Below are 27,488 nucleotides of genomic sequence, written 5' to 3' on the forward strand. Positions count from 1 at the left end.
TGCCTCTGCTTCCCGAGTAGCCGGGACTAAAGGGACTACCACCCTGCCCGGCTAAATTTTTGTGTACTTTTAGTAGAGACAAGGTTTCACCATGTTGGCCAAGCTGGTCTCAAACTCCTGACCTCAGGTGATCTGCCCGCTTGGGCCTCCCAAAGTGCTGGGATTACAGGAGTGAGCCACCACGCCCGGCCTGTTTGTCCATTTCTATATCAACAGTATTGTGGTTATAGTGTCTTTACAGTAAATAAACTATTCATAAGAGATTCCGTACTCATCCTGTGTCCCATCACAGGAGTAGTTGCCAGGCTAGGTGCAGTGGCTCAGGCCTACAATCCCAGCACAGTGGGAGGCTGAGGTAGGAGGATCGCTTGAGCCTGGGAATTCCAGACCAGGCTGCAGAACATGATGAAACTCTGTCTCTACAAAAAATATAAAAATTAGCTGGGCACAGTGGTGCATGCCTGGGGTCCCAGTTGCTTTGGAGGCTGAGGTGGGAGGACCATGTGAGCCCAAGGAAGTAAAGGATGCAATGAGACGTGACTGCACCACTGTACTCCAGCCTGGGAAACAGACTGAGACCCTGTCTCATTAAAAAAAAAAAAAAGCTGTTATAATTGATAGTTTTTTTTTTTTCAGTCTTGCTTTGTTGTCCAGGCTGGAGTGCAGTGGTGCGATCTTGGCTCACTGCAACCTCCGCCTCCCAGGTTCAAGCAATTTTCCTGCCTCAGTCTCCTGAGTAGCTGGAATTACAGGTGCCTCCCACCACGCCCAGCTAATTTTTGTATTTTGAGTAGAGATGGGGTTTCACTGGGCGTGGTGGCTCACACCTATAATCTCTTCTCCTGTCCTACGTTTCCTCCCCAAGGCAGGACTTTTCCCCTGCCTTGGTTGTTTTAGAGATAGCCATAAGGCCAGGCATGGTGGCTCACACCTGTAATCCCAACACTTTGGGAGGCCAAGGTGGGTGGATCACCTGAGGTCAGGAGTTCCAGACCAGCCTGGCCAACATGGTGAAACCCCATCTCTACCAAAAATACAAAAATTACCCAGGTGTGGTGGTGTGTGCCTGTAGTCCCGGCTACTCAGGAGGCTGAGGCAGGAGAATTGCTTGAACCTGGGAGGTGGAGGTTGCAGTGAGCCGAGATTGTGCCATTGCACTCCAACCTGGGCAACAGAGTAAGACACTAGCTTTTTAATTTTAATTTAATTTTATTTTATAAAGACAGGGTTTCACCATGTTGGCCAGGCTGGTCTTGAACTCCTGAGCTCAGGTGATCCACCTGCCTCAGCCTCCCAAAGTGCTGAGATTACAGGCGTGAGCCACTGTGCATGGCCGAGACCCCATCTTAAAAAAAAAAAAAAAAGAGCTATTATGACCTACCTTGTCTGATTATAGGTCATGTGGGGTCCCCCAGTATCCTTCTGCCCACCCTGGTATTTTTCTGTGTCCTGACCAAAAATCAGAGGGCCTTGGTCATTCTGTGACCTAGCAGCTGCAGGACTGTCCCAGCAGGCTTGAGCCCAAAGTGGGGCCTTGACATTGTTGGACACTGATCAAGGCATCCAGGTTTACTTATCTTTGATTAAAACATGTCAAGTCCTCATCGCAAACCTGTGAACCTTGGCCTCCTGCGGTGGGAGGATGGCATAGTGCTTGGAGGTGAAGAGGCGGGTCTGGCCCAGCACCTTGGCCATCCTACGTGGCCCCACACACCAGTGCTCTTGGGATGGTGGCACCACTATTTCAAGCACTAGCCTGGGAAAGAGCTACCACTTACTGGCCCCATAAGGCCCACTGCACAGATTAGGGTGACAGGGAAGGCATGGAAGAGCAATTCTAACCACAGAGCCGTTGAGAAGAAACTGGTAAAGTCAGAGGCTAGAAATACAGGAGAGAAATCATTGCTCAGACAACACAGAAGACGGGTGTAAAAGCCAGGGATTTTCCCCAGAGCTACCGCAACACCTCTGTTCTCAGGTTTTATGCCCTGCCAGCCACATGGTGCAGAGGAGCCTGGCCCAGAGGCTGAGCCCTCGGGGACCAAGCTGGTTCCCCAGGGACTTTTAGGCTAAAGGGGTCAGAGGATCCCCTTCATTGCTGCTCAGATAAAAGCTCCTAGTGTCTTGGTCAATTCTTCTGTTTTCCAGAATAAAAGTAACAGAAAAGCAAGGTCTGCAAACTCCTGGTCTCACCTGCATCAACCTGGAAGGCTTCTCCTGTGGCCGCCCAGGCCTTCCCGGCCTCCCCTCCACACCAGGCTGTGGGCTGGCTCAGGACACACTCTCTAAGGTCAGCCTGCATCTCAACACCTAGTACTTGAGCAGAAAACATCTGCTCAGTGACTGCTATGGGTCTCTTCTGCCCTAGGCCAGCCACCCCTCTGGAAATGCTGGTGCCCAGGCTGACCCCCTCCGCCAGGCCTGCAGCTCCTGCCTTCCACTGCCACTGTGGGCTCAGGCCACATGCCCGCCCTCCCCGCGTGCCCCAGGGCCCTCCAAAGGAGGCAGCATCACGCAGAAGACTCTGGGCTTTATTCCAGACACAGGTCTTGGCCAAATGCCAATGGCAGGCCCCAGAGCCAGGTGGGCTGAGGCCACCAGCCTGGTCAGCTGTAGGTGTCAGGGTCTGCATTTTCTGGCAGAAAGTAGCGCTGCAGGGCAGGCTGCAGGAGCCTCGGGGGCAGCGGGCGGGCAGGCGTGGGCCAGTCAGGGGAAAAAGGCTGCAGCTCCACACGCGGCAGTGGCAGCTTCAGCATCCGGATGGGGCCGTCCAGGGTGCGGCTGGCACAGAGCCGGGATGGCATCGGGCCTGGGGGTGGGCAGAGGCTTGTGAGGCCGAGGGGCTGGGGTGCGGTGGTGGCCCAATCTCCCCCATGTCCCCACTCACCCCTCAGTCCTATAGTGGACCTCGCAGACCTCTGCTCCTTGGCTTCCTGCAGCCGGAGGATAGGGTGGTACCTGGAGGTGAAGAGGTAGGTTCAGCTGTCCCAGCCCTGCTTGGCTGCCCCACGCAGGCCCCGCCAGTGCAGGCCCCACGCACCAGTGCTCCTGGGGTGGTGGCACCACCGTGTCAGGCACCACCACCACCGTATTGGGTGCCGCCACCACTGAGTCCAGCCCTGGCGGGTACAAGTGTGCTGCCTCTTTCCGGATGGCACTCCACGGCTGCACCCGCAGTTGCTCGCAGAAGTAGTTGAGCGCATCAATGGCACCCAAGTCCAGCAGCTGCGAGTGCGACCAGTCAGTCTCCTCCAGAGGCAGTGGCTCTCCAGGCAGCTCAGCAGGTCCAGCAGGGCGCAGGTATGCCTTGGACTTTGGGCAGAAGCTCTGCAGCATCTCCGAGAGCATGCGGCGGGTCCCCCAGCTGTGCACCGATGCCAGCGTCCGATTGGCCTGGAGCTCTGGGGCTAACGAGTGCAGCTCCACAGGTGAAACCACCACCAAGGGCACCTCTGAGACCTCTGAGAGCCTCCTGGAGATGCTTGAGGGTGACCAGGAGGTGCCCAAGGGTGTCACAGAAGCACGCCTGGGTGCCCCAGAGACCACTGAAGCCTGCGATGGGGTCTCCTTGGGAGGAGAGGAAAGCACTGAGGTCTCGGAGACCTTGGGCAGTGCCACCAGCAACTTGGCTGCAGACAGCGGCTGTGAGCTTTCCATCTGTCTGGGAGGTGACCCACGGCCAAGCACCCTGGCTCTTTGAGCACCTACGTGGCCACAGAAACTCCCTTCTACCCGGCCCTCAGCCCAAGGCAGGGGCTGCCTCTCCCTCAACAAGGAGGTCCCAGAGCTGTCCCCGGCTCAAACCACACACCCTCTGTTGACTTCCACCTGCACAGGGAAATCCCCAGAGATGCTTAGGGCAGGGAAGCTGGAGGCCCAGGACTGGGCAAGGCGAGGAGCCCATGGCCTCAGCTGGTTCTACCCCCAGGATGGACTTGGGGAAAGCCAGAGAAGGGAACAGGCTTCCCAAGGCCCACTTGGGCCCTGCTGGCCCAACCTGAAGCTGCTGGATCATGTCCTCCAGTTTCTGGCAGCAGCGAGTGCGCAGGGCGGCCTTGGAGTCCAGGCTGGGGTCCTGGGCCCAGGTCATCATCTCCTCGAACAGGAAGCCTTCCGGGTCCTGAAGGCCCAGCCCATGCAGCAGCTTCTTGAGCTCTGGCCTGGGACAGGTGCATGTGGATTGTCCAGAGGCCTTCCCAGCTGTGGGGTGGTCCGGGCAGGAGCGTGACTCACCGGCAGTGCACCGGGGAGTAGAGGAAGTAGGACATGAGCTCCAGCACCACGTCCTGGGACTCCAGGGAGCAGGCCAGGAGCAGTTGCAGCGCCAGCATCACGAACGTCTTCTGCGTCTGGTCCTGAGGCCGGCAGGGGACGTGGTTGGTGAGGGCAAGTGGGCGGAGAGGGAGACTGGGGCAGCTTGAGGGGCACACCTGGAGGCTGGGGGGCTGGTCCAGGTTGAGCAAGTGTATGAGCAGGCCCTGCAGCTGGCCGTGGAGATCGCTGCTCATGTCGGGCAGCAGTCTCAGGAGCACCTGGAGGATGTGTACACGGTCCACCCACATGGTCTCCTTCAGCAGGGCCACCAACATCGAGGCCAGGCCCTCCACTGTGCCCGCCTCCGGATACACCTGCAGGGCAGCATGCTGAGGCCCTGCTCCCATGTCACACCCAAGCCAGCCCCTCCCTTCTCCCCTGTCCCTCACCCTAACCCACGCTTCTCAGGCATCCCCAGTTCCCTCGAACCTGCAGGCTGAAGATGGGGAATAACTTTTTGAACCAGGTCTGGTAGATGAAGAAACGCAGAAATTTGGGCAGATGCCCATAATGCTCATCGAAGAGCACATGCCCATGATGGTGCCAGGGATGAAGGTGGGTTCTGGCAGCCTCACAGGTGCGCCACCGGGGCTCCAGGGTCCAGTGCACAGAGCTCTAGGGGAGTGGCAGCAGCTGCAGGCTCCACTTTTCTGGGTCTCAGTGTAAGCCCAGCTCCCATGGTGGCCTGGGGCCCCTGTCTGAGCTTCTACCTGATCCTCTAGTTCCCAGGAATTCAGCTGCTGGTTGGAGTGCAGGCTCAGGGAATCCAAGGCCCAGTCCAGCTCCTCCTTCTCCTCCTCTTCCTCCTCTTTCTCCTCCTCCTCCCTAGGCTTATCCCCCAGCCACTGGAGCAGCTTCCTCTGCCACTGGGCTTGGGACGGCCTGGGGCGCCACAGCCACAGGTCATCCTGGCTTGCTCCTGACTGCAGAGGGGCAAAAGGTGGTGTCTGATGGGCTGCAAGGACAGCAGAGCCCTCACCTGCCAGTAAAGCCCCCAGCCCTACCCCTTGCCTTGAGCTTTCTCTGGGAGGCGAGCTGAGTCAGGGATCTGAGGCCGCTGACCTCCGCAGGCAGCCACATCTGCTGCAGCACCACAGAGTTGGGCACGCAGCCGGGGAAGCAGATGGGCCTCGGGTAGTACTAGAGGTGGGCACAGCAGGGAATACTGAGAACCTGGATTCCCCCAGTCTGGACACCACCCGTGGTCACCCATATCACCTCTCTGAGCCCTTCAGCCACCAGTCCAGCTCTGTCTGCCAGGCCTCTAAGAGCTGGCAGCCCCTGGAGAACAGATGGCAGGAGAACCCTGAGGTAGCAGGGGTGGGGTCCTCAGTGAGCATCAGCTGTGACAAACAAGAAGGGAAACCTGGGGAAGTGCTGGCTTCTAGGGGCTCCGACACCCCACAATCTCCTCACGGGACTTGGTGCCAGCCCTGGGACAACAAAGTCTAAAAGCAGCACAGGGACCAGGAAGGAAGGAAGCAGCTTGGAGAGAGGGCAACAGAGAGCGTGATGGTGGTGCCCAGGTCCAAAGAGTCAATAACGCACCTGGGCAGGTGACGCTGCCAGGCATATGCTGGGGGAGGGGCTGAGGCCTGCCTGGGCACCTGCTGTAGGTGAGGGCGGAAAGAGAGTGGATTCTGAAGGGCCAGGTTCCCTTGGCTTTGTTCCCCTAAAGGGCAGGAACTCTGATCTTCCAGGAAAAGTCCCCAGGGGACCTGCCCTTCCAGCACCTCTGGGATAGGGGTGTGCAGGCATAACTGGCCAGGGGGCCTGGCTTTGCCTGATGTCAGCTCCCAGAGCAGCAAGGAGCCTGTGGCCACAAACACAGCTGTACCAGAACAGGGGTAGACAGAGGGTGAAGGGCGAGGCGTGGGCGGTAAGCGGGAGACTGCAGCCGGGCCCTCTGACTGTAGGTGAGCATTGCCCTTGGGTCAGATTTGGACACAAAGGTTTGCAGCAAAGGGGAGATGGCAGGCACAACAGTGACCCCAGAGAGAGAAGCGGCTCTCCAGGAGCGGGGTGGGGGTCTCACCTTGTGGGGCTGCACGGTGGCAGGAAAGAAGCCCCTGAGGTTAGAGAGCGATTCCTGGGGACGTCTCTTTGGCAACAGTGGGATCTGGGGATGGAACAGGGGCTCAGAACAGCACAGCCCAGTGCCCCTGCAGCTCTGTCCCTCAGTAGATGGTACCCCAACTGCCTGGGTCCCTCTCCCTGCACTGCACGTGAGAGGATGGCAGGTCCAGGGCCATGGTCGTCCTCCCTTGGAGCCACTCCACTTGCAGCTGCAGCTCCAGACTGAGGCCCAAGTAGTGGTTGAGTGAGGAGTGGGCCAGAAGCTGGGGCACAGGAGGAGTCACAGGGAGACAGAGGGGCCATGGGGGCACAGCAGGCATTTGGGAGGGTGGGAAGTCTCACCTGGGATGCCTTGCTGTGCACCCTCTGGTGGGTGGGTAGGATAGGCACTGTGACTTGGGGAGGCCGGGAGAAGTGCTGGCACAGGGCCCTCAGGTCCTGTGGGGACAGGGCTGTTGGCACTGTTTGGACTGCAGTGCTGACCTCAGCCTGCCCAAGACAGGGGGCAGCTTGGGGTAGGGCACACATATCCCAGGTCTCTCTCTCCACTGTGAGGGTCCCGGTGCTCCACTGCTGGGACTCCCTTCTGAACTGCATGCCCTGGGAGGGGGGTGGGAGCAGATGGACAGTGTCAGAGACTGGGTAGGAGGGGTGGGTGGAGAGGAGGGGCCGGGGTCAGGGCTGGGTTAGGGGAGGCCCCACACCCACCAGCAGGCCAGAGCCGTAGATCAGACGTAGGTAATTGTCAAAGGCTTCCTGGCACTGCTGCCAGGAGGGTGGGGGCCGGGCTGCTGGGACCACCAGCCCCAGTCTCAACTGCTGAAGGTCTTGGTCCCGGGCCACTAGGTCATCCAAGTCCTGAGGCAAGGTAGGGTTCAGGGGTCAGCCTGCTCCTCCTTGAGCCTTGCCATGGGCTTCCCAGGCAACCACGGGGATCCCAGGCCTGCCCCAGGGCTGAGGGCTGGGGCCTGAACCAGGGCAGGGCGGGCTAAGGAAGACCCACCCCACCTCCTTCAGCACCGGGCGCAGAGATGTTGCCTTCCAACGATGGATGAGAGACAAGGTCTCACTGCAGACAAGGACAGGCACAGGTGGGGTGCTGGGTGGCATGCCAGTGGACTGGGGCAGAGCCTGGGACAAGGACCAACCCCAAATGGGGGTGCCAGGGCTCAGGTGGGCTTGCATCAACTCCACAGGGGCCCATACAGCCACGCTCCCACCCAGGGTAGGAAAGGGGGGCCTCCAGGAGGGCTGAGCAGGCCTGCATAGGACCTGAGACTGGCTGATCCATAGAGGTTGGTGAGCCTTTGCAGCTGGGTGGAGGTCAGTGACTCCTGGCTCGTTAGTGGCAGGGGAGGGTCGTCCACTACGTCCGGGGCCTTCCAGCACATCTTCTGAATAGGAGAAGGAACCTATATCCCTGGCTGGGGAAACCCGAGTCTGACCCCAAGGTGAGCAGAGGTGGGGAGGCAACCATGCCCACTCTGTTCTCACCACACACCTCAATCAGGTAGGATGTAGGCAGGTAGAGCCTATGGGACACCAGGCAGAGGCGGGAGCCCAGTGCCAGTACCAGGTCTCCATTGCTGCTGCGGAAAGCCAGGGCCTGAGGAGCACCATTCAGCTGCAAGAGCCTGGAGGGGCACCCAGGGACCAGAGTCCAGCCCCTGCTTCCCAGGATGGGCAACTGAGGCTCAGTAGGGACAAGGCCTTTTTCCACCCCATCTAGCCATTGGGTTCTGGTGTGGGGCAGAGGTAGGAGAGCCCAGCCCTCGCCAGGCCCCAGCCCACCGCAGGAGGCTGTTCTCAGCGGTCCAGATGCGAACGGTGCAGTCCAGGCTGGAGCACGCATACAGCTTGAGCCTTGGGCAGCAGCACAGGCCTGGGGGCAGGGCTCAGGGTCAGGAATCGGAGCAGTGCGGTGGCTGCGCTTCACCCGCACTGCCCCCTCACCGGTGATGTGGTCCGTGGGGTCGTCCTGGGGTCGGTGGTCTAATCGCAGGCTGTCACCCAGGCCGAACTGCACCAGGCCGTAGGTAGCGCTGTCTGGGTCCTCGAAGCCCACGGTGATGCGTCTGCCTAGCGCACAGAGCGCCACGGCTGGGTAGCAGCAGGAGAAGGTGCGCAGCAGGCTCAGGCTCTCCTCCGCGTAGGGAAAAACGCGCCACATCTTTACCGTCAGGTCCCCACCTGCAGGGGGCGAAGCCTGGCTGGGCCTTGGTGGAGGGCAGGGGCCCTGTGGCGGCCTGGCCGCAGGGCAGGGGAGCTACTCACCCGAGGACACGATGCTGTTCCACGTAGATGCGATGGCGGTGACGGGGCCCGGGCTGTGCGCCTCCGTTTGGAAGAAAGTCTTCAATGAGAGCCACTCCAGCACCGACAGTGTGCCGTCCGTGTGCCCCACCACGGGCAGATACCTGCGGGTGGGAAGAGCTTGTTGGCGCGGGCCCCGTGCCCCTTCCACCTGCGAGGCCCTTGCTTGCTCCCGCACCCACCGGTTCTTATTCTTCCAGGCGGCAGCCACAGCGCTGTGGCGCAAATCCTTCAGGTGCTGGCGCACAACCTCCCAGGAGGAGAAGGCGCCTCCGAGGTCCCTGAGGTGGCTGTACAGGTGCAGACAGCAAGGCTGCGGCGCAGGGGGCGGCGGCGGGCACAAGCGGTGGAGCACAGACATGGGGCAGCGTGCCGCGTTGGCGCGGACCAGGTGCCCGGCCTTGGTCAGCAGCCACAGCACCTCACGCGGCAGGCAATAGGCCACGGCGGCCGCACAGTCCTCCGGTTCCAGCAGCAGTGCGCTTACTATGTGTCCGGTGGCAGCCGACAGGAGGTAGACCGAGCCGTCGGTGCAGGCGCACACTATGCGCGTAGGCAGCGATGGCTGTGCGGGTGCCGACAGCGCGGGCGCCACCTGCAAGTGGAGCACCTTGGCGGGCAGTTGAGCTAACAGCGAATAGAGCTCTCGCACGTGCCACAGCTGCACGCTGCTGGCGCACAGAGACAGCACTGGCCAGCCAGGGCGCACTGGGGCCAGCAGACGGCTCACGTGCCGGGACAGCTTGTCCTGGCCCCAGTAGCCCAGCGCTACCTCGCCCACCTGCGCCGCCGCCTGCAAGTCCCAGGTGCGCAGCGTTCCATCCTCCGAGGCCGACAACACCAGGGTCGTGTTCAGAAGCACAGCCACAGCCGTCACCGGGCCTGCGGGAGGGGTGCAAGTCACTCAGGTGATTGAAGGCAGGGGAGCCTTCAGCCAGTGTCACAGTTAGCACAGCGAGGTCTAGCCAGGGCTGCCGAGATGCTGGGCAGCCTAGAGATGCTGGAGGCAAAGGACCGAGGCTCGGGGTGTAGAAAACTCGGAGCACCTGCGTGGCCCACGAACACCATCCGGATCTGCCAGTCAGCTTCCCACACCTTCACGGTGCTGTCCCGCGAAGCTGTCACCATTGCCAATACCTCCTCGCAGTAAGCCAGGTCCGAGATGGTGCTATAGATGGGGAATGGGAGAAGCCCAACGGATTTAACGCCGCCTTGGGCGTGAGCGGTGTGGCCCCTACATGCCTGACCCTCCCCAGGGGGACCCACTCACGTTTTGTGCAAATCCCGGCGCACATCTACAAGAGCCCAGGCATGCAGATCGAAAGTGAGTATGGCCGAGCCATAGGCCGCGAAGCAGCGCAGAACGTTGTGGGGAGGAGTCGGCCCCACAGCCAGACGCATGAGCCTGGCAGTTGGGCTCAGGGGCGGATGCAGTGGTGCCCCTCGCAGCACCAAGCGGCGACCACCTGAGCGGAACTGCCAGAGCGCCAGGCTGCTGTCCATCTCCGCCACAAGCAGCAGCCTGAGGTCAGGCACTGGCAGACAGCAGGAGGGCGCCCAACCCCGCGCCCTGCCCACCCCCTGCTCGCTCAGCCACAGCAGGCTGAAGTTGGGTCTCAGAATGGCCAGCCCTGCGGGGCCCCAACCTACAAAACGGCCCACGGAGCCCAACGGGCCCAGCACCGTCACCAGCCCTGTAAGCCCGATGGGCGCCGGCAGCGTCTCCTGTGCCCAGCCATCTTCCTTGTGCAGGTGCAGGCGGCCCGCGCCGTCCAGCACTACAAAGCGTCCGCCTTCAGGGTCCTGCGCCACGGAGCGGAGCCCGGCTGCCACCTCCAGGCGGCGCAGTGGCTCCAGCCCATGTGTCAAACGCGCCACGCGCAGCTCGGCTCTCTTCTCCTGTGGGCCGGGGTGGGCGGCCCCGCAGTCAATGGTTGGGACTGCTCTGGCCTAGGGGACCCTCAGGGGAAGGGCCAGATCCAGAAACGCCTGGAGGCACAGGAGGGGTGCACCGCACCTTTTCCACAACCTCGTGGAGGCTGCTGCGCAAGAGCAGCCACAGCTGGCGGGCACGGGGGCGTGGAGTCAGGCTTGGCCGCCGCCGGCTGCTGGTCACAAATGGCAGCACCTGCGGCGGCTCCGTGAAAGTCAACTCTACGGGTGAGAGTTGGAAGTTCTGCCACCTGCAGCCTCGGGTCCCATTTCCTGAAGGTTATAGGGAGCTCTCCTCCAGGGGCTCAGCCCTGCTGGGCACTGCCCAGGGGACTTTCGTTCCAGGGGATGGAACCCAAGTCCGACTGAGACCCACTTCCTAGCAGGATACCTGTGGGGTGAGGCCCGGCCCCCTAACCGTTATTTTCCGTGAGCAGCCCGGGGTCTGGGACATCACAGCCGTCCGCATCATACAGGTCTGAATCCAGAACTAGGCTGTGGCCTTCTGAGAAGTTGCTTGCCTCCCACACCTCTGACTCCATTTCAGCAACTGCGGACCCAGAGCCCAACAGCTCCCAGGACGTAGCGGTCACGGCCCGCGGCGGCCGTTGCTAGGATACCAGATGCAGCCGGCCACACCCACATCGCAGGCCCCGCCCCCACGTCGTAACCAAGCCCACACTAAGTCACAGAAACTTTTATTGTAAAGGAATGAGCTGCAGCAAAGTGACACTCAGTGCACGCGGCCAAATGGGCAAGGTGGGGGTACAGGTGGGCACCAGGGGCCGGCCCAAGACCAGAGCCGGTGACCGCTGGGGCCTGCTTGCGGGGCCTCTGGCCACAGGCCCTTTGAGCTGGAGTGTGTAGGCCCAGAAGAAATACAAAAATAAACTCTGTGGTCCAGCTGTCCTGCTTGTGGCAGTTCACGTGGGCAGGGCAGTTGCTCTTCCCACCAGGTCCCCTGCTGCAGAGTCTGGCCACAGCATGGGCAGCAGGATCCTGGGGGGTGAGTGGGCATCCACAGGCTGGAGCCAAAGGGCTAGGCAGGTGTGGCTTTGGGCAGTGCCAGGACTGTGGCAGTGCCGTGGTCTGGCCAGCAGCTGGGGAGGCCCCAGGGGCCTCTCAGGCAGACAGGTCCAGGCATTGGTTGAAGCTGGAAGAAGCTGGAACCTCCGCTCCTCCTCATCACATACAGATCACTGGGACCCTGGGTGGAGGTTGGCACACAGTGGGCCTTCAGGCGCCACCACTTAGACCAAGTAGAGAAGGCCCCCGCCCTGTTGTACCCACTGGAGGCTCCAGGGACCCGTGTCATAGCCCCCATCACACACCTGTCCTCCTCCATGGTGCTGGTCTCCTCGGCCCCACCCCCACTGCCTCCACTTCTGCTTTCTTCCTCCACCTCCTCCTCCCCCAGCTCCATGTCCAGCTCATTGCCTGCCTCTGAGGATGTGTAGGTGGAGCCACTGAAGGGAAACAGGGAAACCAGTTTTAGGACCCTCTACCCAGACCTGCTGCTGGCCCCAGGGAGGGTGTTCAGGGAGGACAAAGCCGAGTGGAGATGGCACAGCTGGGGAAGCTGTATGGGCCCAACAGGGAGCTAGGGGAGGAGGTGGATGGTGCCCACCTGATGGAGCGGCAGCTAAAGAAGACAATTCGCTTGAGCCGCTTGTTGTAGAAGAAGTAGTTGAAGGACCAGAGGCTACCATCCTCCCCGAAGGGGTCTGAGTCCAAGTCTGGGTTATAGCTGGGGAGTACAGGGTGACAGATGTGTGAGGCCCCAAGTGCCACACATGCCTGGGGGCCCACCTGCACAGATGCCAGCCCACCTGTAGATGTCACATTCAGCCAGGCAGATCTCCTCGTCCACCGCGTTCCACAGCTGTGGTTTCAGGGCCTTGAAGTCCTCCCGCACAGCTGAGAACAGACTGCAGTTGACTGCATTCACCACCTAGGGCAGGCCACAGTCAGGCTGACAGGAGCCCAGGGACTACTGAAAGTGGGGAAGGACAGTGGGCTGGCCGTGGGCCCCTTCCCTCCACCTGACCCTCACCCAGCTAAGGCTGGGCTCCCGGCTGAATTCATGGCTGCGGGCTGTGCTGAAGTCATAGTCAGGCCTGAAGGACTCATTGAGTGTGGCAATCAGGTAGAAGAGGGTCTTGCGGCTGCACTTGTCACTGAGGGGGCCTTCGTCTTCTCCACCTTGGCTTTTGCTGAGTCTGCAGAGAAAGGAGAATCAACTGGGCCCATCACCTCCCCCAATCCCCAGCCCCAGGTGGGCCCCACCGTGGCTCACCTGCTGGGGCTGAGGCCTGAGGTCTGGGGTGGAGAGAGTGCCTCCAGCACGTGGGGCTGGCCCTCCTGGCAGAACTGCTTGAACATGTGCTTGTCATCTCCTGCCATCTTACATGAGTAGCTCTCAATCCTATGGAATGCAGGGGGGACCATGAGGCACTCTTCCCCCAGCTTCCATTCAAGGGCAGGGCAGTGTGACCCACCGAGATGCCAGTCCCCCCCAGCCTGCTTCACCTGCCGATGATGTGGGCATCGCCAGTCTCCACAGTCAGCTGTGAGTTGATGGCTTCAAAGCTCGAGTTCTCCAACAGCTTCATGTCCTTGTGGAGGGAGCTCCGTGCTCCGGGGGGCTAGTGCTGCCTGGGGAGTGAGAGGCCAGACCATGGGTATTCGGCCCCTTGGGGCCCTGCCTGCAGCCTTCCTACCCACTAAGTGGAGCCACTGGGAACAAGCTGACGCTGACCCCTGTTCAGGCTGCACATCAGGCGCTCCCCCCACCGCCCAGGCAGGAGAGGCGATGAGATCCTGTTTTACCTGAGGGTGGCAAGTCTAGGCTCCAGGTCAGCCCTGCATGGCACGCGAGTTCTGGGACCAGGCTGGGACTACCGCGGACCCTGCTCACCCAGGGGCTGCTAGCTTAGTGTGTTGCTCAACATTCTCCATCCCCATCCCGAAAGAAGAGCACCAGCCACCATGGGAGTAACTGTTGAGTCCGCAACGGGACACGACCCTGCAGTCTCACTCAGGCTGGCTGGGCTCCTCAGCCGGGATAAGAGGCTGCATCCGGGTTAGGAACCAGGACACCTGGGACTCCAGGCCCTGCGGTCACCTGGGCAGACGCTCTTCCGTTGTTCTGGCTGCTTTCTGGTCAGGGGAGAGGAAAGCTACAGGTTCCTCCACTCTACTCTGAAAGAGCGCCTAGTTTCTCCGGGCGCCTAGGAGGGCGGTCCCTCGACTCCGCTGGGGTGCTGCAGAGTCGGCCGGGCCGGGCACCCGCCGAGCCAGGTGGAACTACAAGTCCCAGGAGGCAGCGCGCCGCGCGAGGCCTGCTGGGGGCTGTGGTTCCGGCGGCCCGAGACAGAGCTGGGAGCAGGGCGGACACCCACCTGCCTGGCTGGGTTAGATCGGGCCGCACTAGGCCGGGCCTGGCTTGGCTAGGTCGCTCGGCGTCGGTGCCGGTGCGCAGGTGGGGGCGGGCTCCGCGCAGCTTGGGCTTCTCAGGATCGGAGGGCGGCGCCGCGGCCTCCGCTCGGGCCGCACTGTATCCGGGGAAAGAAGCTCCGCGGCGACGTCCCGTTACTCCCGGCCCTGACGGCCCATCCGGGCTGCCACCGCGACATAGCCTCGCCCCCCCTGCACAGAGCCCGCTCTCGCGACCGACCTGCCGCCGACCGACACAGAGCGCCCTGGCAAGTCAGCGAGCGAGCGAGCGAACCAGCGACCTCCGCCTCCCCCGGCCGGACAACAACAAGCGTCCGCTAGGCCCGGCCCCGCGCTTCTGAATGGCCCACCCCCATCTCCTGGATCAAGAGCTCAAATAGTCATTGGGGGCCTTACCCGCCACTTAGTTCTGTCTTCTATGTCTACTGGTTATGGAGCCTGTCTGTCACTCATCTCGCCGTACTAACCCGCCTACCCTCGGTGCTCATTGGCTGCGGTCTCTCTCGTTCCGCCCCCGAGGGGGTCGACCCCGTACCGTACCTAGAGAGGAGCGGGCCAACCTAGTGATACGTGTGGGCGTGGTGGGAGCTGCGGGCTGCTGGTGACGGTGGCCGCCCACTGGGGGTCCCGGGAGCGGCGTCTAGCTGCAGCCAGGCGCTGGGGTAGTCGCTCGCCGGCCACAGCTCCGCCCGTCGAGCCCCTGGGGCGCAGAGGCCGCGCCCGCCTTCAGTTGTGGCCGGTACTTCAGCTCCTGACCCTTCGCCCCCAAAGGTTAAATGTGAGCGCCTCCGCCGCCCTGCCCCAGCCTCGTGCACACCGCCGGCCTCGCCCAGCCGGTCCATTTCTGGGCAAAGCCAGCGGGGCCGACTCGGCCAGGGTCCAGTACTCAGCTCCGTCCCGGGCCCGACGCTCTGGGCACGCCCGGAACCCCAGGCTCGCGGCCCGGGTTTCCTGCCGGCGGAGGCGCTCAGCGGCCGGATCCCACGGAAGCGCGCTCGGAGGGCCGAGACCCGGCCGGACCGGAGATGGCGCCGCCAGCAGGCGGGGCGGCGGCGGCGGCGGCCTCTGACCCGGGCTCGGCCGCAGTGCTCTTGGCTGTGCACGCCGCGGTGAGGCCGTTGGGCGCCGGGCCAGACGCCGAGACACAGCTGCGGAGGCTGCAGCTGAGCGGGGACCCTGAGCGGCCTGGGCGCTTCCGGCTGGAGTTGCTGGGCGTGGGACCCGGGGCGGTGAGTGGGGACAGAAGTTGCACGGTCAAGTCCTCTTGGCCCGGGCGGGGCCCGGAGCCCGAAGCCAGGCCCCTCCGCTTGCCACCTGGGTGCCCTTAAGCAGTTATGTTTCTTTGCTTCTGTTTTCTCGTCCGTGAAATGGGGGTAATGCTGGGACCTACTTTACAGGACTATTAGGATTTGGTGATAGGTGAACAGGGCTAAGACCGTGTACATGGACTATAAATGTTACCTTGTGCTCCTTTGTTCATCATGCGATATAGGACCAGGGGAAGTTCTGAGCCTGGACTCTCCCCCTCCTCAGGTCAGTTTAGAGTGGCCCCTGGAGTCAGTCTCCTACACCATTCGAGGCCCCAGCCAGCACGAGCTGCAGCCTCCACCAGGAGGGCCTGGAACCCTCAGCCTGCACTTCCTCAACGCTCAGGAAGCTCAGCGGTGGGCAGTCCTGGTCCGAGGTGCCACCGTGGAAGGACACAATGGTCAGTGCTCTGTAGTGGATACTCATTTGGAGTAGCCTTGGCTCCCTGGTCCTGGTTGGGAAAGTTGGATCCACCTTCTCCACTGATGGATGTCTGGGAAGGCTCCCAGAGCCTGATGTAGCTTGGAGTAATTTGGAGTGGCTCCTGGAGTCGGTCTCCGACACCATCCGATGCCCCAGCCAGCACAAGTTGCAGCTTCCACCGGGAAGCCCTGGAACCTCAGCCTGCCCTTCCTCAACCCTCAGGAAGCATGAGAGGCAAGCATGAAGAGGCAGAGCAGGCAGGGTCAGGACCTGGTGAGAAAACATCATCCCAAGAGCAGCAGGAGGGTGACAGGAGTGGGAGAGTGACGGACTCAGATACGTCCTGCTTAAGACTGACAGTTCTGCAGTGGCAAGGGTTAGTGCAGATAGGGCTGGGGAGAAGGGTGTTTCCAGAGATGCTTAGAAGATGGAATTAGCTGAGTTTAATGGCTGCTTGGGAGGTTTTCTGCAGACAAGGTGTCCCTCTATCACCCAGGCTGGAGTGCAGCAGTGTGATCCTTACTCACTGCAGCCTTGAACTCATGGGCTCAGGCCATCTTCCTGCTTCAGCCTAAGTAGCTGAGGTCATGAGCATAAGCCACTGCCCCTGGCTCACATGGCTGCTTAAATGGAAGAGTCAATAGTTGAGACTGAGAAAGACGAAGGACTAGGTAGTTTGGGGCTCCCAGACAGCGGGCAGCCCACAGATGAGAGAAGCAGAGCTGCCAGAGGGGTAGGAAGACAGCCAGACAGTGATCTAAGAGAGGCTCAAGCAACTCAGTGTTTAGAAAAGGAGTTAGGCAGCCAGGCGCTCACGCCTGTAATCCCAGCACTTTGGGAGGCCGAGGCGGGTGGATCATGAGGTCAAGAGATCGAGACTATCCTGGTCAACATGGTGAAACCCCGTCTCTACTAAAAACACAAAAATTAGCTGGGCATGGTGGCATATGCTTGTAGTCCCAGCTACTTGGGAGGCTGAGGCAGGAGAATTGCTTAAACCCAGGAGGCGGAGGTTGCGGTGAGCCAAGATCGTGCCATTGCACTCTAGCCTGGGTAACAAGAGGGAAACTCCGTTTCAAAATAAAACAAAATCCAAAAAATAGCTGGGCATGATGGTGGGTGCCTGTAATCCCAGCTACTGGGTGGCTGAATAAGACTCCCATCTCAAAAAAAAAGGAAAGAGGGAGTTAGGCTGTCTTCAGTCATTCATTCACTAAGCATATGTATTCAGCAGCTACTCCTTTGGCGTAAGCAATGAACGTAACCTGCAATCTCCATTCTCTTGGAGCTGGCATTCTTAGAGGAGAGGAGACAGACATAGAAAGTAAGGATAGGGCTGGGCAACATACAAAAAAGCTTAAAAGTTAGCTGATTGTAGAGTTGTCTGCCTGTCATCCCAGCTATTCAGGAGGCTGAGGTGGGAGGCTTGCTTGAGCCCAGGGATTCAAGGCTGCAGTGAGCTGTGATCACACCACTGTGCTCCAGCCCGGGTGACAGAGTGAGAGCCTATCTCCAACAAATAAATAAATAAATAAGTAGAGGTTTTTTTTTTTTTTTTTTTTTTAAGTCTGTTAGATGTTGTAGGAATGGGAATGCTGGAGCTGGGAGGATTGGTGTTTAAAACAGTGGCAGGGGCTGGCCATGGTGGCTGACACCTCATCCTAGCATTTTGGGAGGCCAAGGCGGGCAGATCACCTGAGGTCAGGAGTTTGAGAACAGCCTGACCAACATGGAGAAACCCTGTCTCTACTAAAAATACAAAATTAGCTGAGCATGGTGGCGCATGCCTGTAATCCCAGCTACTCAAGAGGCTGAGGCAAGAGAATCGCTTGAACGCAGGAGGCAGAGGTTGTGGTGAGCTGAGATTGCACCATTGTACTCCAGCCTGGGCAACAAGAGTGAAACTTCATCTCAAACAAAAAAACAGTGGCAGGGAAGGCCTCATTGAGGTGACACTGGAGTGAAATTTGAAGGTCATGGCATGAACCATGTGACCAAGGAAGCAGCAAACACAAAAATCCTGAGGTGAGCATGTGCAAATGATCTTTGAGGTTCAGTGGGGATCGGGGCCAGGGCCAGGAACAGTGCTGTGTGCCTTGTCTGTCCTAGTGGGGAGACAGTTTGAATACAGGGGACCTGAGGTCATCACAGGAACTCTTGTTAGCCCATTGCAGTGGGCTGGACCTCACACGGGGGTTAAGGAGAGACAGCAGCATGCCCAGCTCTGAAGATGCCCAGAGCAGTGGCTTGTCTGGAGTGCTGGCAGCCCAAGTGTGGGTCAGGGAGCTAGGAGAGGGGAGGTCCCCAAGGGCAACAAGAGACCACCATCACTGCAGGGCCACTGAGGGCCTGCTTTGGTTCTGCTGTGAGGCATCCCTGGCTGGCAGACAGGGCCAAGAGAGGTGGCCGGGGTAGGCAGCGAAAGCGGTTTGGAAGGACTTTGATTCTTAAAGATAAACCAAGTGCAGCTCCAGCATAAACAGGAATCTGGCAGGGACCTCTGAGGGGCTTGCCAGAACCAAGGCTAGGAGAATGAATGGCTTGAAGTGTGGCCTGAGACAGGGCCCTGGCATGGACTGAGGTTGGGGGAAAGGCAAAGGTTCTGAAAACCCAAGGGCCCAGAGGCCTGGACAGAGGTCACAGCATAGCCCACTCATATCTTACCTCTAGGCAGCAGCAGCAGCTCACCACCAACCCTGGGCCCAGAGGCATGCCCTGTCTCCCTGCCCAGTCCCCCGGAAGCCCCAACACTCAAGACCCCTCCACCTGAGGCAGATCTTCCTAGGAGCCCTGGAAACTTGATGGAGAGAGGTACAGGTGGGTGGAGTAGGGGGTTGGGACTAGCAGACAGTGCCCAGTGGTGACAGCTGTCCTTTGTTTGCCCTGCAGAAGAGCTGGCAGGGCGCCTGGCCCGGGCCATTGCAGGTGGGGACGAGAAGGGGGCAGCCCAAGCAGCAGCTGTCCTGGCCCAGCATCGTGAGGCCCTCAGTGTTCAGCTTCAGGAGGCCTGCTTTCCACCTGGCCCCATCAGGTAAGGCCTGGGGCTTCTTCCTCACTTTGCCCTTGTGACCCTCCCACATTCTCCATCCATCCCTCAACTCACATTCTGGCCCAGACTGCAGGTCACACTTGAAGATGCTGCTTCTGCTGCATCCACTGCATCCTCTGCCCACATCGCACTGCAGGTCCACCCCCACTGCACCATTGCAGCTCTCCAGGAGCAGGTGGGTACAGGGTCTAGGGAGCCCTGCCAGGGGCAGGGGAGCCTAGGTGACACCACCTGCCCTGATGCTCTGGATGCAGGTGTTCTCAGAGCTTGGTTTCCCGCCGGCCGTGCAACGCTGGGTCATTGGGCAGTGCTTGTGTGTGCCTGAGCGCAGTCTTGCCTCCTATGGGGTTCGGCAGGATGGGGACCCTGCTTTCCTCTACCTGCTGACAGCTCCTCAAGAAGCCCCAGGTCAGTCCTTGCTGTGGGTGGGGTGCGGGAGGTGGGGTGCAGCCCAACAGTCCTGAGCTCCACCCCCTCAGCCATAGGACCCAGCCCTCATCGCCCCCAGAAGACGGATGGGGAACTTGGACGCTTGTTTCCCGCATCATTGGGTCTGCCCCCAGGCCCCCAGCCAGCCACTTCCAGCCTGCCCAGTCCTCTCCAGGTGGGCACGGGACTGGGCAGGGAGGGCAAGGACAGCTATGGCCATTGGAAAGGGCAGGGAACTAACAGCTATCTTTCCTCCCCCAGCCCGGCTGGCCCTGTCCTTCCTGCACCTTCATCAATGCCCCAAGCCGCCCTGGCTGTGAGATGTGTAGCACCCAGAGGCCCTGCACTTGGGACCCCCTTGCCGCAGCTTCCACCTAACAGCCACCAGAGGTACCAGAGGTGACACAGGCAGGGGAGGTGAGTGGGGGATGGGTAGGGCAGAATCCACGGGAATGACCCAGCTCCTTCCCAACAGGTTATAAGGGAAGAGTGGCCCTTCCCTCACAGGTGGACATCCCTAGGCCCCCGCTGAACTCAGGGGCCCTCTACTGACTGCTGGGACAGAGCCACCAGGGTTAGGGGGAAGGACCACAAACTGGAACAATTAAAGACCCTTAAGAGCCAGCAAGTGTCTCCTTCATTGTATCTCTGCAGACCTCCCCCAGCCTAGCCAGAGCTACAGGGAGCTAGGCCCTCATCAGCAGGTGGGGCTCCTCCTGCCAGACCAGGTGGTAATGAAGTGGACCAAGACCCTGAGCTTTAGTGGTCAGGAGAGCATGGCATGGGGATCTCTTCCTAGACCTGAGGCCTACAGGGCCCCCACCCAGCTGCTCACCGCAGGGCTGAGGCTGCTGGGGTGTGTCACACACTGAGCTGCAGCCCCCACTGCTGACCTTGCCTCCTACTGGTCCCCCTGGTCCCCCAGGCCTGCACCTCTCCTGCCTGCTGCTCTATTGCCACCACCTTTCTCCCATTCAGCTCTTGTCATCTCTGGACTCTGGCCACTACTCCCTCAGCTCCTGGAGCTAGGACACCAGCAGTGGGTGTTGGCTGGGCTCGGTGGCTCATGCCTGTAATTCCAGCACTTTGAGAGGCTGAGGTGGGCAGATTACCAGGTCAGGAGTAGACCGACCAGCCTGACCAACATAGGGAAACCCTATGTGTACTAAAAATACAAAAATGAGCTGGGCATGGTGGCATGTGCTTGTAATCTCAGTTACTCAGAAGGCTGAGGCGGAGAACGGCTTGAACACAGGAGGCAGAGGTTGCAGTGAGCTGAGATCGTGCCATTACATGATCTTAAAAAAAAAAAAAAGAAATGGGTGTTTTCCTTCCCTTCCTAGGGACAAGGAAAGCTCAGGAGCTGAGTTCTATACCATACTGCAGCAGGGCACTGCTGGGTCACGTCTCTTGACCCTCCTAGATAGCATCCACTGGCCACCTTCCCTGAGCAGCATGCTCTTGTGAGAACCCAGCCACTGTCAGCTTCTGGCCTGAACCCACCACCCAGCTGTCCTAGGGACTGCTAGGAAGGGCCACTCCACGATACACATCCTGCCCATCTCTACCTGATATCCTTCACCTGGGTGGGAGCCATCCCCTTCCTCTCAGCCCAGCCCAACAATAGCCCCCGCTCTAGACCAGGCCTTGCTGAAATGCTGCCAAGGTTCCCTGCTGCCATCAGAATGGAGTTCAACACCAAGTGGTTCAACACCCTGACACTTGGCTGTTCATTCCAACAGGTCCCTGGGCCACATCCAGTCTGGCTAGGCCCTTTTCAGCTCTTTCAGACCCACCCCACCAAATGTTGCCACTTCCTCTAAAATCCAGTTCTCTGCTTTCTGTCCTATAGCCAATACTGTTTGGACTCCTAGCAACCAGTTAGTGCAAAGCAGTGCTGGCCACCCTGCATGGGACATCCTGGGAGCCCTGTGAAGGCAAGGGTCTTGGTATTAGAGTCCCTTGCAAACCTGCACTCCTTCCATATAATAACTCAAATATGTACCTTGAGAAACTTAATTTATTCCCATGATGGAGACTGAAGGAGGGTCCAGAGCTAGAGTCTGGTCTCCTGTCCCCTTCCCTCTTTTTCCAGATGAAGAGGGGCTTAGTCAAATGGGCCAGCTGAGGCCTGAACAGGCCTGGGATGGCTCTTGGGCTTGAGGGCCTGTTCTGGCAGGAAGGCAAGCAGACACTGGACAGGGTCACTTGGGTGGCCGATATGCCAGCTTCCGACTCTTCAGGACTGACCACTTATGCCGCTTCATGGTGTAGATCAGGGGCACCAGCAGACTCATCATCATCAACATCTGAGGATAAGGAAGACTCAGAGAAGGAAGTGGGAGGGAGCTCTGCCCAGCTCCCAGCCCCTCTGATACCCACCATGGCCTTCTCCCAACACTTTTTACCTTGAGCCCCATGCGTTTTCGTTGGTCATGCTCTGGCTCAGATGCCCAGCGCAGGAAGGTGCACACGTCCTTGGCTACCTGGGACATGGTAGCTGGGGTGCCTGGGCCAAGGACAAGTAGTGAGGGCTATTCTCAGTCTCATGCCCAACCTAATATAATTCTCAGTGCACCCTCTCTGTGGAGCAAACAGTGGCCTCTACCCAAGGCATCAAAGGGACAGTACCCCCGACTGGACACAGGCAAAACTGAAGGAGCCCTTCCTGAGACATGCACAGAAGACACCCTACAAGAAGGGGGCAGGACCTCAGGGGCCCAGGAACATAGGGAAGCATCCCTGGGGGTAGTGGAGAAGTATTCAACATGCCCACTCCCAGACTGGAGGCCTCTTACCATCGTCAAACTCCAGGACATCCGTGTAGATGGGAGGGGCCATGCCGATGGCCTGGCCAGGAAAGTAGGGGTTGAAGTAGAGACCTTCCCGCAGTGACACCCCAGTGGGTGGCTCACAGTAGCCCGTGAGCAGGGAGAAGATGTAGTCCTCACCACCATGCCTGGGACCAGATCCATGGCTCCTTAGCCCCAAGCACAAGTCAACCCTCCCCCCACCTCTCTGGCACTACCCCGAGGGCAACTCATGTACCTAGCTCGCACGATGTAGCTGAGGTCAGGGGGCAGTGCTCCGTTGTTGGCAGCTCGAGCCGCCTCAGGGTTGGGGTACGGTTTTGGGAAATAGTCAGACAGCTTTCCTGGCCGCATAAACATCTCCCCATCTTCATTGGGGCCATCTTGAACCTCCACCTGCCACCGAGAGCCTCGTCACAACCTTGCCATCTCACCACAGTGGGAGCCCTGAGCCCTGGGTCCCAGGCATCCCCACACCTCACACCTCCTCAGCCAGCGCCTTGGCTTCGGCCTCCGTGTAGCACACGCCCACCAGGTGGCGGTAAGCCACGTAGTCCATGCTGTGGCAGGAGGAGCACACCTGCTTATATACCTGGAAACCCCTCCGGATGCTAGAGAGAGGAAAGGGTTAGGAACGCTTTAGATTCTCTTGCCAGCTCCACCCAGAACCTCCCCTGCCAGCCAGCCGCACACCTGGTGTGGTCCAAGGAAGAGAGGAGGCCACGGTGAGACCACGGATAGCTGGGGGCGTGCAGCTCCAGGTCACTGGCACTCACAGCCGAATGCAGAGCCAGGGTCAGCCCCGCACCCCCTGCCGCCAGCATGCCCAGCGCTGACAGCATCACCTTCCGGCCTCGGGAAAGGCCAGGCTTCGACGACAAGGGCACTGCCTGCAAGATCTCCGCTTCAGCGCCTGCCAGGACACCACCCACCCTACCTGGGGATCTGACTCTCAGCGCCCACCTCTCCACCCAGCACTGGCCACCGCCTGCAGGGCGCCAGACGCACACTCCGGCCCGCTACCCACCCCATCCCTCTCCGCTGCGGACTCCCAGACCGTGATTCGCTCTCAGGAGGAGGTGTTCCTGGATCCTGAGCCGAGGATCACACCGAAGTGACCAAGGGTGCCGGGGCATGCCAAGGTCACAAGCAGCTGGCCGAGGTCAGGCTTGGGTCACTTCAGGACACGGGCCCAGTTGGGACAGGCAGCCGCAAGAGCCGTCCTGGGCGCGCCATCCGGGAAAGCCCCCGCCCCGCCCCGCCCCGGCGGCGAGCCGGTTCCGCCGACCCCCACGCTCGGGACCAGGCCCCCTGCCTTTCGGAGAGGTGGGCACCCGCCCCTGATCCCACACGCTCAAGGTCGGCAGGCAGCGGGGACCCGGCCGGGCCGGAGGCCGGGACTGCTTCCGCGCTGCCCCAGTCCGCGCCCGCAGCCTCCCCGCCGTGACCTTCAAGGGGCTGCGGGGCCGCGCGGAGGCCGGGACCCGGCCCAGCGCTCACCTGAGGTGTCCGCAGCGGGAGCTGCCCGGGCCGCGCGCTGCACAGCAGCCCCCGGGCACGCGCGCCCGGGAGCCCCGCGCCCCGCGGGCCCAGCACCGCCCCGCGAAGCGAAGCCGCCGCTGACGCCATCTTGGCCTCCTCAGCGCGGCCGCCGATCCCGTCGGCCCCTAGGGCGCCACGCGAGTGGAAACCTCGCGACAGCCGGGGAGCGCAGGGCGGGGACGGGCGTGGGGGCGGAGCCTGCCGGGTGGGCGGGGACGAGGCGCGCTGGCCCGGGTAGCGTCGGTCAGGGGCCGGGGCACCGCCTGCGTCGCCGCGCTCTTCAAAGTTGGCGTGGAAACTGGCGGTGGGGTGGGGCTCCGTCGCGTCTCTCTGTTGCCTTGACAGCGCCCCGCCCCGCCCGGCGTTTCCCACGCCGCCACCTAGACCTCGACGCTCCTTTTCTTGACGTTCCCAGGCTGCGCGGTGGCCCGGTGGAGGCTGCCCCGTGGCCCGGTGGAGGCTGCCCCGTGGTCAGGTGGAGGCTGCCCCGTGGCCCGGTGGAGGCTGCCCCTGCAGGTTGAGGACCTCCAGAGAAAGGGCGGCTTGGCCGGGCAGCGCGGGTGGGGGTTTCACCATGTTGACCAGGATGGTCTCGATCTCTTCACCTCGAGGCCGGGCGCGGTGGCTCACGCCTGTAATCCCAGCACTTTGGGAGGCTGAGGCAGGCGGATCACAAGGTCGAGATGGAGACCAGTATGGTGAACCCCCAGCTCTACTAAAAATTACAAAAATTGGCCGGTGTGGTAGCTCATGCCAGTAATCACAGCACTTTGGGTGGCAGAGGCAAGTGGGTCATCTGAGGTCGGGAGTTTGAGACCAGCCTAACCAACATGGAGAAACCCTGTCTCTACTGAAAGTACAAATATTAGCTGGGTATGGTGGCGCCTGCCTGGAATCGCAGCTACTTGGGAGGCTGAGGCAGGATAATCGCTTGAACCTGGGAGGTGGAGGTTGCAGTGAGCTGAGATTGTGCCATTGCACTCCAGCCTGGACAACAAGAGTGAAACTCCATCTCCAAACAAACAAACAAACAAAAAACAAAGAAAACAGGCATAAATCCTTGTGACCTTGAAGTAAGCAATGGTTTCTTAGATATGACACGAAAAGCATAGGCAACTAAAGCAGTAAGTTGGATTTCCTCAAAATTAAAAACTTTTGTGCAGTAAAGGATGTGATCAAAAAAGTGAAAAGACAACTCAAAATGGGAGAAAATATTTGCAATCATATCCTAAAAGGGCTTCGTGTCCAGAATACATAGAGAACTCTTACAACTTGGAAATTAGAATAACCCAAGAAAAAAAAAATGGGCTCATTCTTTAAAGAATATATACAGCACTGGGTGTGGTGGCTCATACTTGCAATCCCAGCACTTTGGGAGGCTGGAGGCAGAAGGTTCGCCTGAGGCCAGAAATAAGAGACCAGCCTGGGCAACATAGTGAGACCTTGCCTTTATTTCTAAATAAAGAATATGCAGCACTTGCCAATAATCACATGAAAAGATGCTTAGTTTCATTAAACATTAGGTAAATGCAAATCAAAACCAAAATGAGATACCACTCCACACCCACTGGGCTGGCTGTAATCTGCAAGATAGACAGTAACAGGGCTGGGTTGTGGGTAACCCGCATATGGGCACCGAGGAAAGAGATCTAATCAGAACCCTGGCACAGTTAGGGTTTGAAGAATTTCTCAGTTTATATGTTACGACTCAGCTATTTCCTTTTATATGATCCTTTATATAATCATATATTAGTTTATAGAATTAGGGCTTGAAGAATCCCTTTATATAATCCTCTATATAAGCATGTAATAGTTGATAGTGTGAGTGCCTAAAGAATATTTCCCTACATATATACCTATAATTATATCTTAGTTCATAATCGGAGGAATGCCTAGAGTGGACACAGTACAGAGCATGAATTAAGGAATAAGCAGCTTATAATCAGAGGAATGCCCGGAGCAGACACAGCGCAGAGGATGATTTAAGGGAAAACAGTTATGCCAGGACAAGAATCCACGGCCCAGGCGGCAGCGTTCAGCTGTGTGGCAGGCTTGGGGCAAGAGCCACTCCTCCTGCTGAAGGAGTTGTAGGACCCTGCTCCAGTTCTTGTGGAGGGCCGCCCTCAGACCAGCAATCCACCTTGGTGACTGTGAACTTTATCAGCTCTTGCTGCTGTGCTGCTCGAAAAGCATCTCCCCATAGAACCCATGGGAAGCTGCCAGCAGGTGGCGGACAGCTCTGTCACTACTGTGTAACTTAAAGCTTATCTTCCTATAAATTTTCTTAGAAGTATTTTGCCCATAGATAGAAGTCTTGCACACTGCACCCTCCTCACTGCGCACGGCCCACCTTCAAGCCTCGGTGACCTAATGGAGGTGGACCCCTTACTGCGCACGGCCCTTGCCTTCATGGGAACGGGCCCCTTGCTGTGCACTGTCCACCTCCTGGCCTAGGTGACCTAATGGGGGTGGACCCCTTGTTTTATTGCTGATGACCCTATCACTATCCTTAAAGATTATTTCACTCACTGCCCTGCCTCCTAACCTATACGTAATAAATACTCAGGCTTCTGGACATTCGGGGCCTTGCCTGACTCCACTTATAGGTGGCGTGGCCCCCTGAGCCCAGCTGTGTTTTCCTTGTACTTCTGTGTCCTCTTTATTTCGTGGATCCTGCACCTCAGCACAGCATAAGGCACACCCCCACGACCCTGTGGGCCATTGCAGTACACTGGGTGCAGTGGCTTACGCCTGTAATCCCAGCACTTTGGGAGCCTAAGGCGGGCAGATCACCTGAGGTCGGGACTTCAAGACCAGGCTGGCCAACATGGAGAAACCCCATCGCTACTAAAAGCTCAAAATTAGCCAGACGTAGTGACACATGCCTGTAATGCCAGCTACTTGGAAGGCTGAGGCAGGAGAATTGCTTGAACCTGGGAGCAGAGGTTGCAGTGAGTCAAGATTGTGCCATTGCACTCCAGCCTGGGCAACAAGAGCAAAACTCCGTTTCAAAAAAAGAAAAGAAAAAAAGATGGACACTAGCAAGTGTTGATAACACCATGGAGACACTGGAAGAGCCAGTCACAAAAGACCATGTACATGATTTTATTCACGTGATGGTACACAGTAGGTAGATCTATAGAGGCAGAGAGATCAATAGTGCCAGGGGCTGGGAAGGGAGAGAGATGGGGAGTGAATGACAATGGGTATAGGATCTCTTTCAGGGGCAATGAAAATGTTCTGCAGAGCCAGGTAGGAGTTGGACACGCTGGTCTTGGAGACCAGGGTTAGGAGTTTCACTTTATTCTGTGAATGATGGGCATCCCCCAGAGTTTTACACTCAGCCTGGTGTTAAAGATCTCTACGACTGCTGAATGGGCACTGAGGAGACAGGTGTGGCTGGGAAACAGCAGAGTAGGCAAGGCAGGAGACCAAACAGTAAAGATGGAGGGACGTGGGCCCATGAGAAATATCAGGGAGGAGGTGAGGGGCAGTGGCTCATGCCTGTAATCCTAGCACTTTGGGAGGCTGAGGTGGGCAGATCACCTGAAGTCAGGAGGTCAAGACCAGCCTGGCCTTCACATAGCGAAACCACATCTCTACTTAAAAAAAAAAAAATAGGCCAGGCGCGGTGGCTCACGCCTGTAATCCCTGCACTTTGGGAGGCTGAGGCAGGTGGATCACAAGGTCAAGAGATTGAGACCATCCTGGTCAACATGGTGAAACCCCATCTCTACTAAAAATACAAAAAATTAGCTGGGCATGGTGGCGCGTGCCTGTAATCCCAGCTACTCAGGAGGCTGAGGCAGGAGAATTGCCTGAACCCAGGAGGCAGA

At 59.2% G+C, this 27,488-nt stretch overlaps 4 protein-coding genes across 25 annotated transcripts; 1 reads left to right on the forward strand and 3 right to left on the reverse strand.

Moving 5' to 3' along the window:
• Window positions 1-2,515: 2,515 nt before the first annotated feature.
• On the reverse strand, window positions 2,516-11,228 carry WDR97 (WD repeat domain 97). Of its 11 annotated transcripts, none has more exons than XM_078352925.1 (24): window positions 11,054-11,228; window positions 10,721-10,857; window positions 9,974-10,602; window positions 9,750-9,871; window positions 9,485-9,585; window positions 8,886-9,298; window positions 8,665-8,807; window positions 8,344-8,580; window positions 8,182-8,272; window positions 7,892-8,024; window positions 7,663-7,784; window positions 7,399-7,459; window positions 7,099-7,248; window positions 6,733-6,990; window positions 6,350-6,433; window positions 5,326-5,454; window positions 5,025-5,237; window positions 4,744-4,929; window positions 4,431-4,628; window positions 4,234-4,355; window positions 3,998-4,160; window positions 3,041-3,564; window positions 2,888-2,958; window positions 2,516-2,809 (listed from the first exon to the last, which is right to left on the reverse strand). In XM_078352925.1, the coding sequence occupies exons 1-24, from the start codon at window positions 11,175-11,177 to the stop codon at window positions 2,607-2,609; spliced, it is 4,614 nt and encodes a 1,537-aa protein (XP_078209051.1). In that variant the 5' UTR covers window positions 11,178-11,228; the 3' UTR covers window positions 2,516-2,606. The 11 variants fall into 11 exon arrangements, with proteins under 11 accessions (XP_078209051.1, XP_078209050.1, XP_035132371.1 ...); XM_078352924.1 differs by having other exon boundaries at window positions 3,041-3,567; XM_035276480.3 differs by adding an exon at window positions 6,529-6,653 and having other exon boundaries at window positions 3,041-3,567; window positions 6,350-6,434; window positions 8,886-9,585.
• Window positions 11,229-11,317: 89 nt separating this feature from the next.
• Window positions 11,318-15,014, reverse strand: MAF1 (MAF1 negative regulator of RNA polymerase III). Of its 5 annotated transcripts, none has more exons than XM_035276483.3 (8): window positions 14,632-15,014; window positions 13,165-13,290; window positions 12,932-13,060; window positions 12,689-12,854; window positions 12,465-12,586; window positions 12,263-12,382; window positions 11,967-12,101; window positions 11,318-11,842 (listed from the first exon to the last, which is right to left on the reverse strand). In XM_035276483.3, the coding sequence occupies exons 2-8, from the start codon at window positions 13,245-13,247 to the stop codon at window positions 11,821-11,823; spliced, it is 777 nt and encodes a 258-aa protein (XP_035132374.1). In that variant the 5' UTR covers window positions 13,248-13,290; window positions 14,632-15,014; the 3' UTR covers window positions 11,318-11,820. The 5 variants fall into 5 exon arrangements, with proteins under 5 accessions (XP_035132374.1, XP_002759192.1, XP_008981274.1 ...); XM_002759146.5 differs by lacking the exon at window positions 14,632-15,014 and adding an exon at window positions 14,037-14,403; XM_008983026.5 differs by lacking the exon at window positions 14,632-15,014 and adding an exon at window positions 13,760-14,403.
• Window positions 15,015-15,096: 82 nt separating this feature from the next.
• SHARPIN (SHANK associated RH domain interactor) lies at window positions 15,097-20,486 on the forward strand. Of its 6 annotated transcripts, none has more exons than XM_078352927.1 (10): window positions 15,097-15,320; window positions 15,625-15,799; window positions 16,045-16,095; window positions 18,493-18,633; window positions 18,712-18,853; window positions 18,938-19,046; window positions 19,126-19,279; window positions 19,351-19,475; window positions 19,562-19,717; window positions 20,279-20,486. In XM_078352927.1, the coding sequence occupies exons 1-9, from the start codon at window positions 15,117-15,119 to the stop codon at window positions 19,676-19,678; spliced, it is 1,218 nt and encodes a 405-aa protein (XP_078209053.1). In that variant the 5' UTR covers window positions 15,097-15,116; the 3' UTR covers window positions 19,679-19,717; window positions 20,279-20,486. The 6 variants fall into 6 exon arrangements, with proteins under 6 accessions (XP_078209053.1, XP_035132372.1, XP_035132373.1 ...); XM_035276481.3 differs by lacking the exon at window positions 20,279-20,486 and adding an exon at window positions 19,776-19,924 and having other exon boundaries at window positions 19,562-19,690; XM_035276482.3 differs by lacking the exon at window positions 20,279-20,486 and adding an exon at window positions 19,776-19,924 and having other exon boundaries at window positions 19,357-19,475; window positions 19,562-19,690.
• An 816-nt stretch (window positions 20,487-21,302) lies between these two features.
• CYC1 (cytochrome c1) lies at window positions 21,303-23,760 on the reverse strand. Of its 3 annotated transcripts, none has more exons than XM_035276816.2 (7): window positions 23,611-23,760; window positions 22,804-23,000; window positions 22,595-22,721; window positions 22,349-22,506; window positions 22,099-22,259; window positions 21,709-21,809; window positions 21,303-21,609 (listed from the first exon to the last, which is right to left on the reverse strand). In XM_035276816.2, the coding sequence occupies exons 1-7, from the start codon at window positions 23,737-23,739 to the stop codon at window positions 21,505-21,507; spliced, it is 978 nt and encodes a 325-aa protein (XP_035132707.1). In that variant the 5' UTR covers window positions 23,740-23,760; the 3' UTR covers window positions 21,303-21,504. The 3 variants fall into 3 exon arrangements, with proteins under 3 accessions (XP_035132707.1, XP_078209056.1, XP_078209057.1); XM_078352930.1 differs by having other exon boundaries at window positions 22,804-23,023; XM_078352931.1 differs by having other exon boundaries at window positions 23,138-23,760.
• Between the last annotated feature and the right edge of the window lie 3,728 nt (window positions 23,761-27,488).

Source organism: Callithrix jacchus, chromosome 16 (genome assembly GCF_049354715.1).
Source record: "Callithrix jacchus isolate 240 chromosome 16, calJac240_pri, whole genome shotgun sequence".
NCBI classification, from domain to species: Eukaryota; Metazoa; Chordata; class Mammalia; order Primates; family Cebidae; genus Callithrix; species Callithrix jacchus.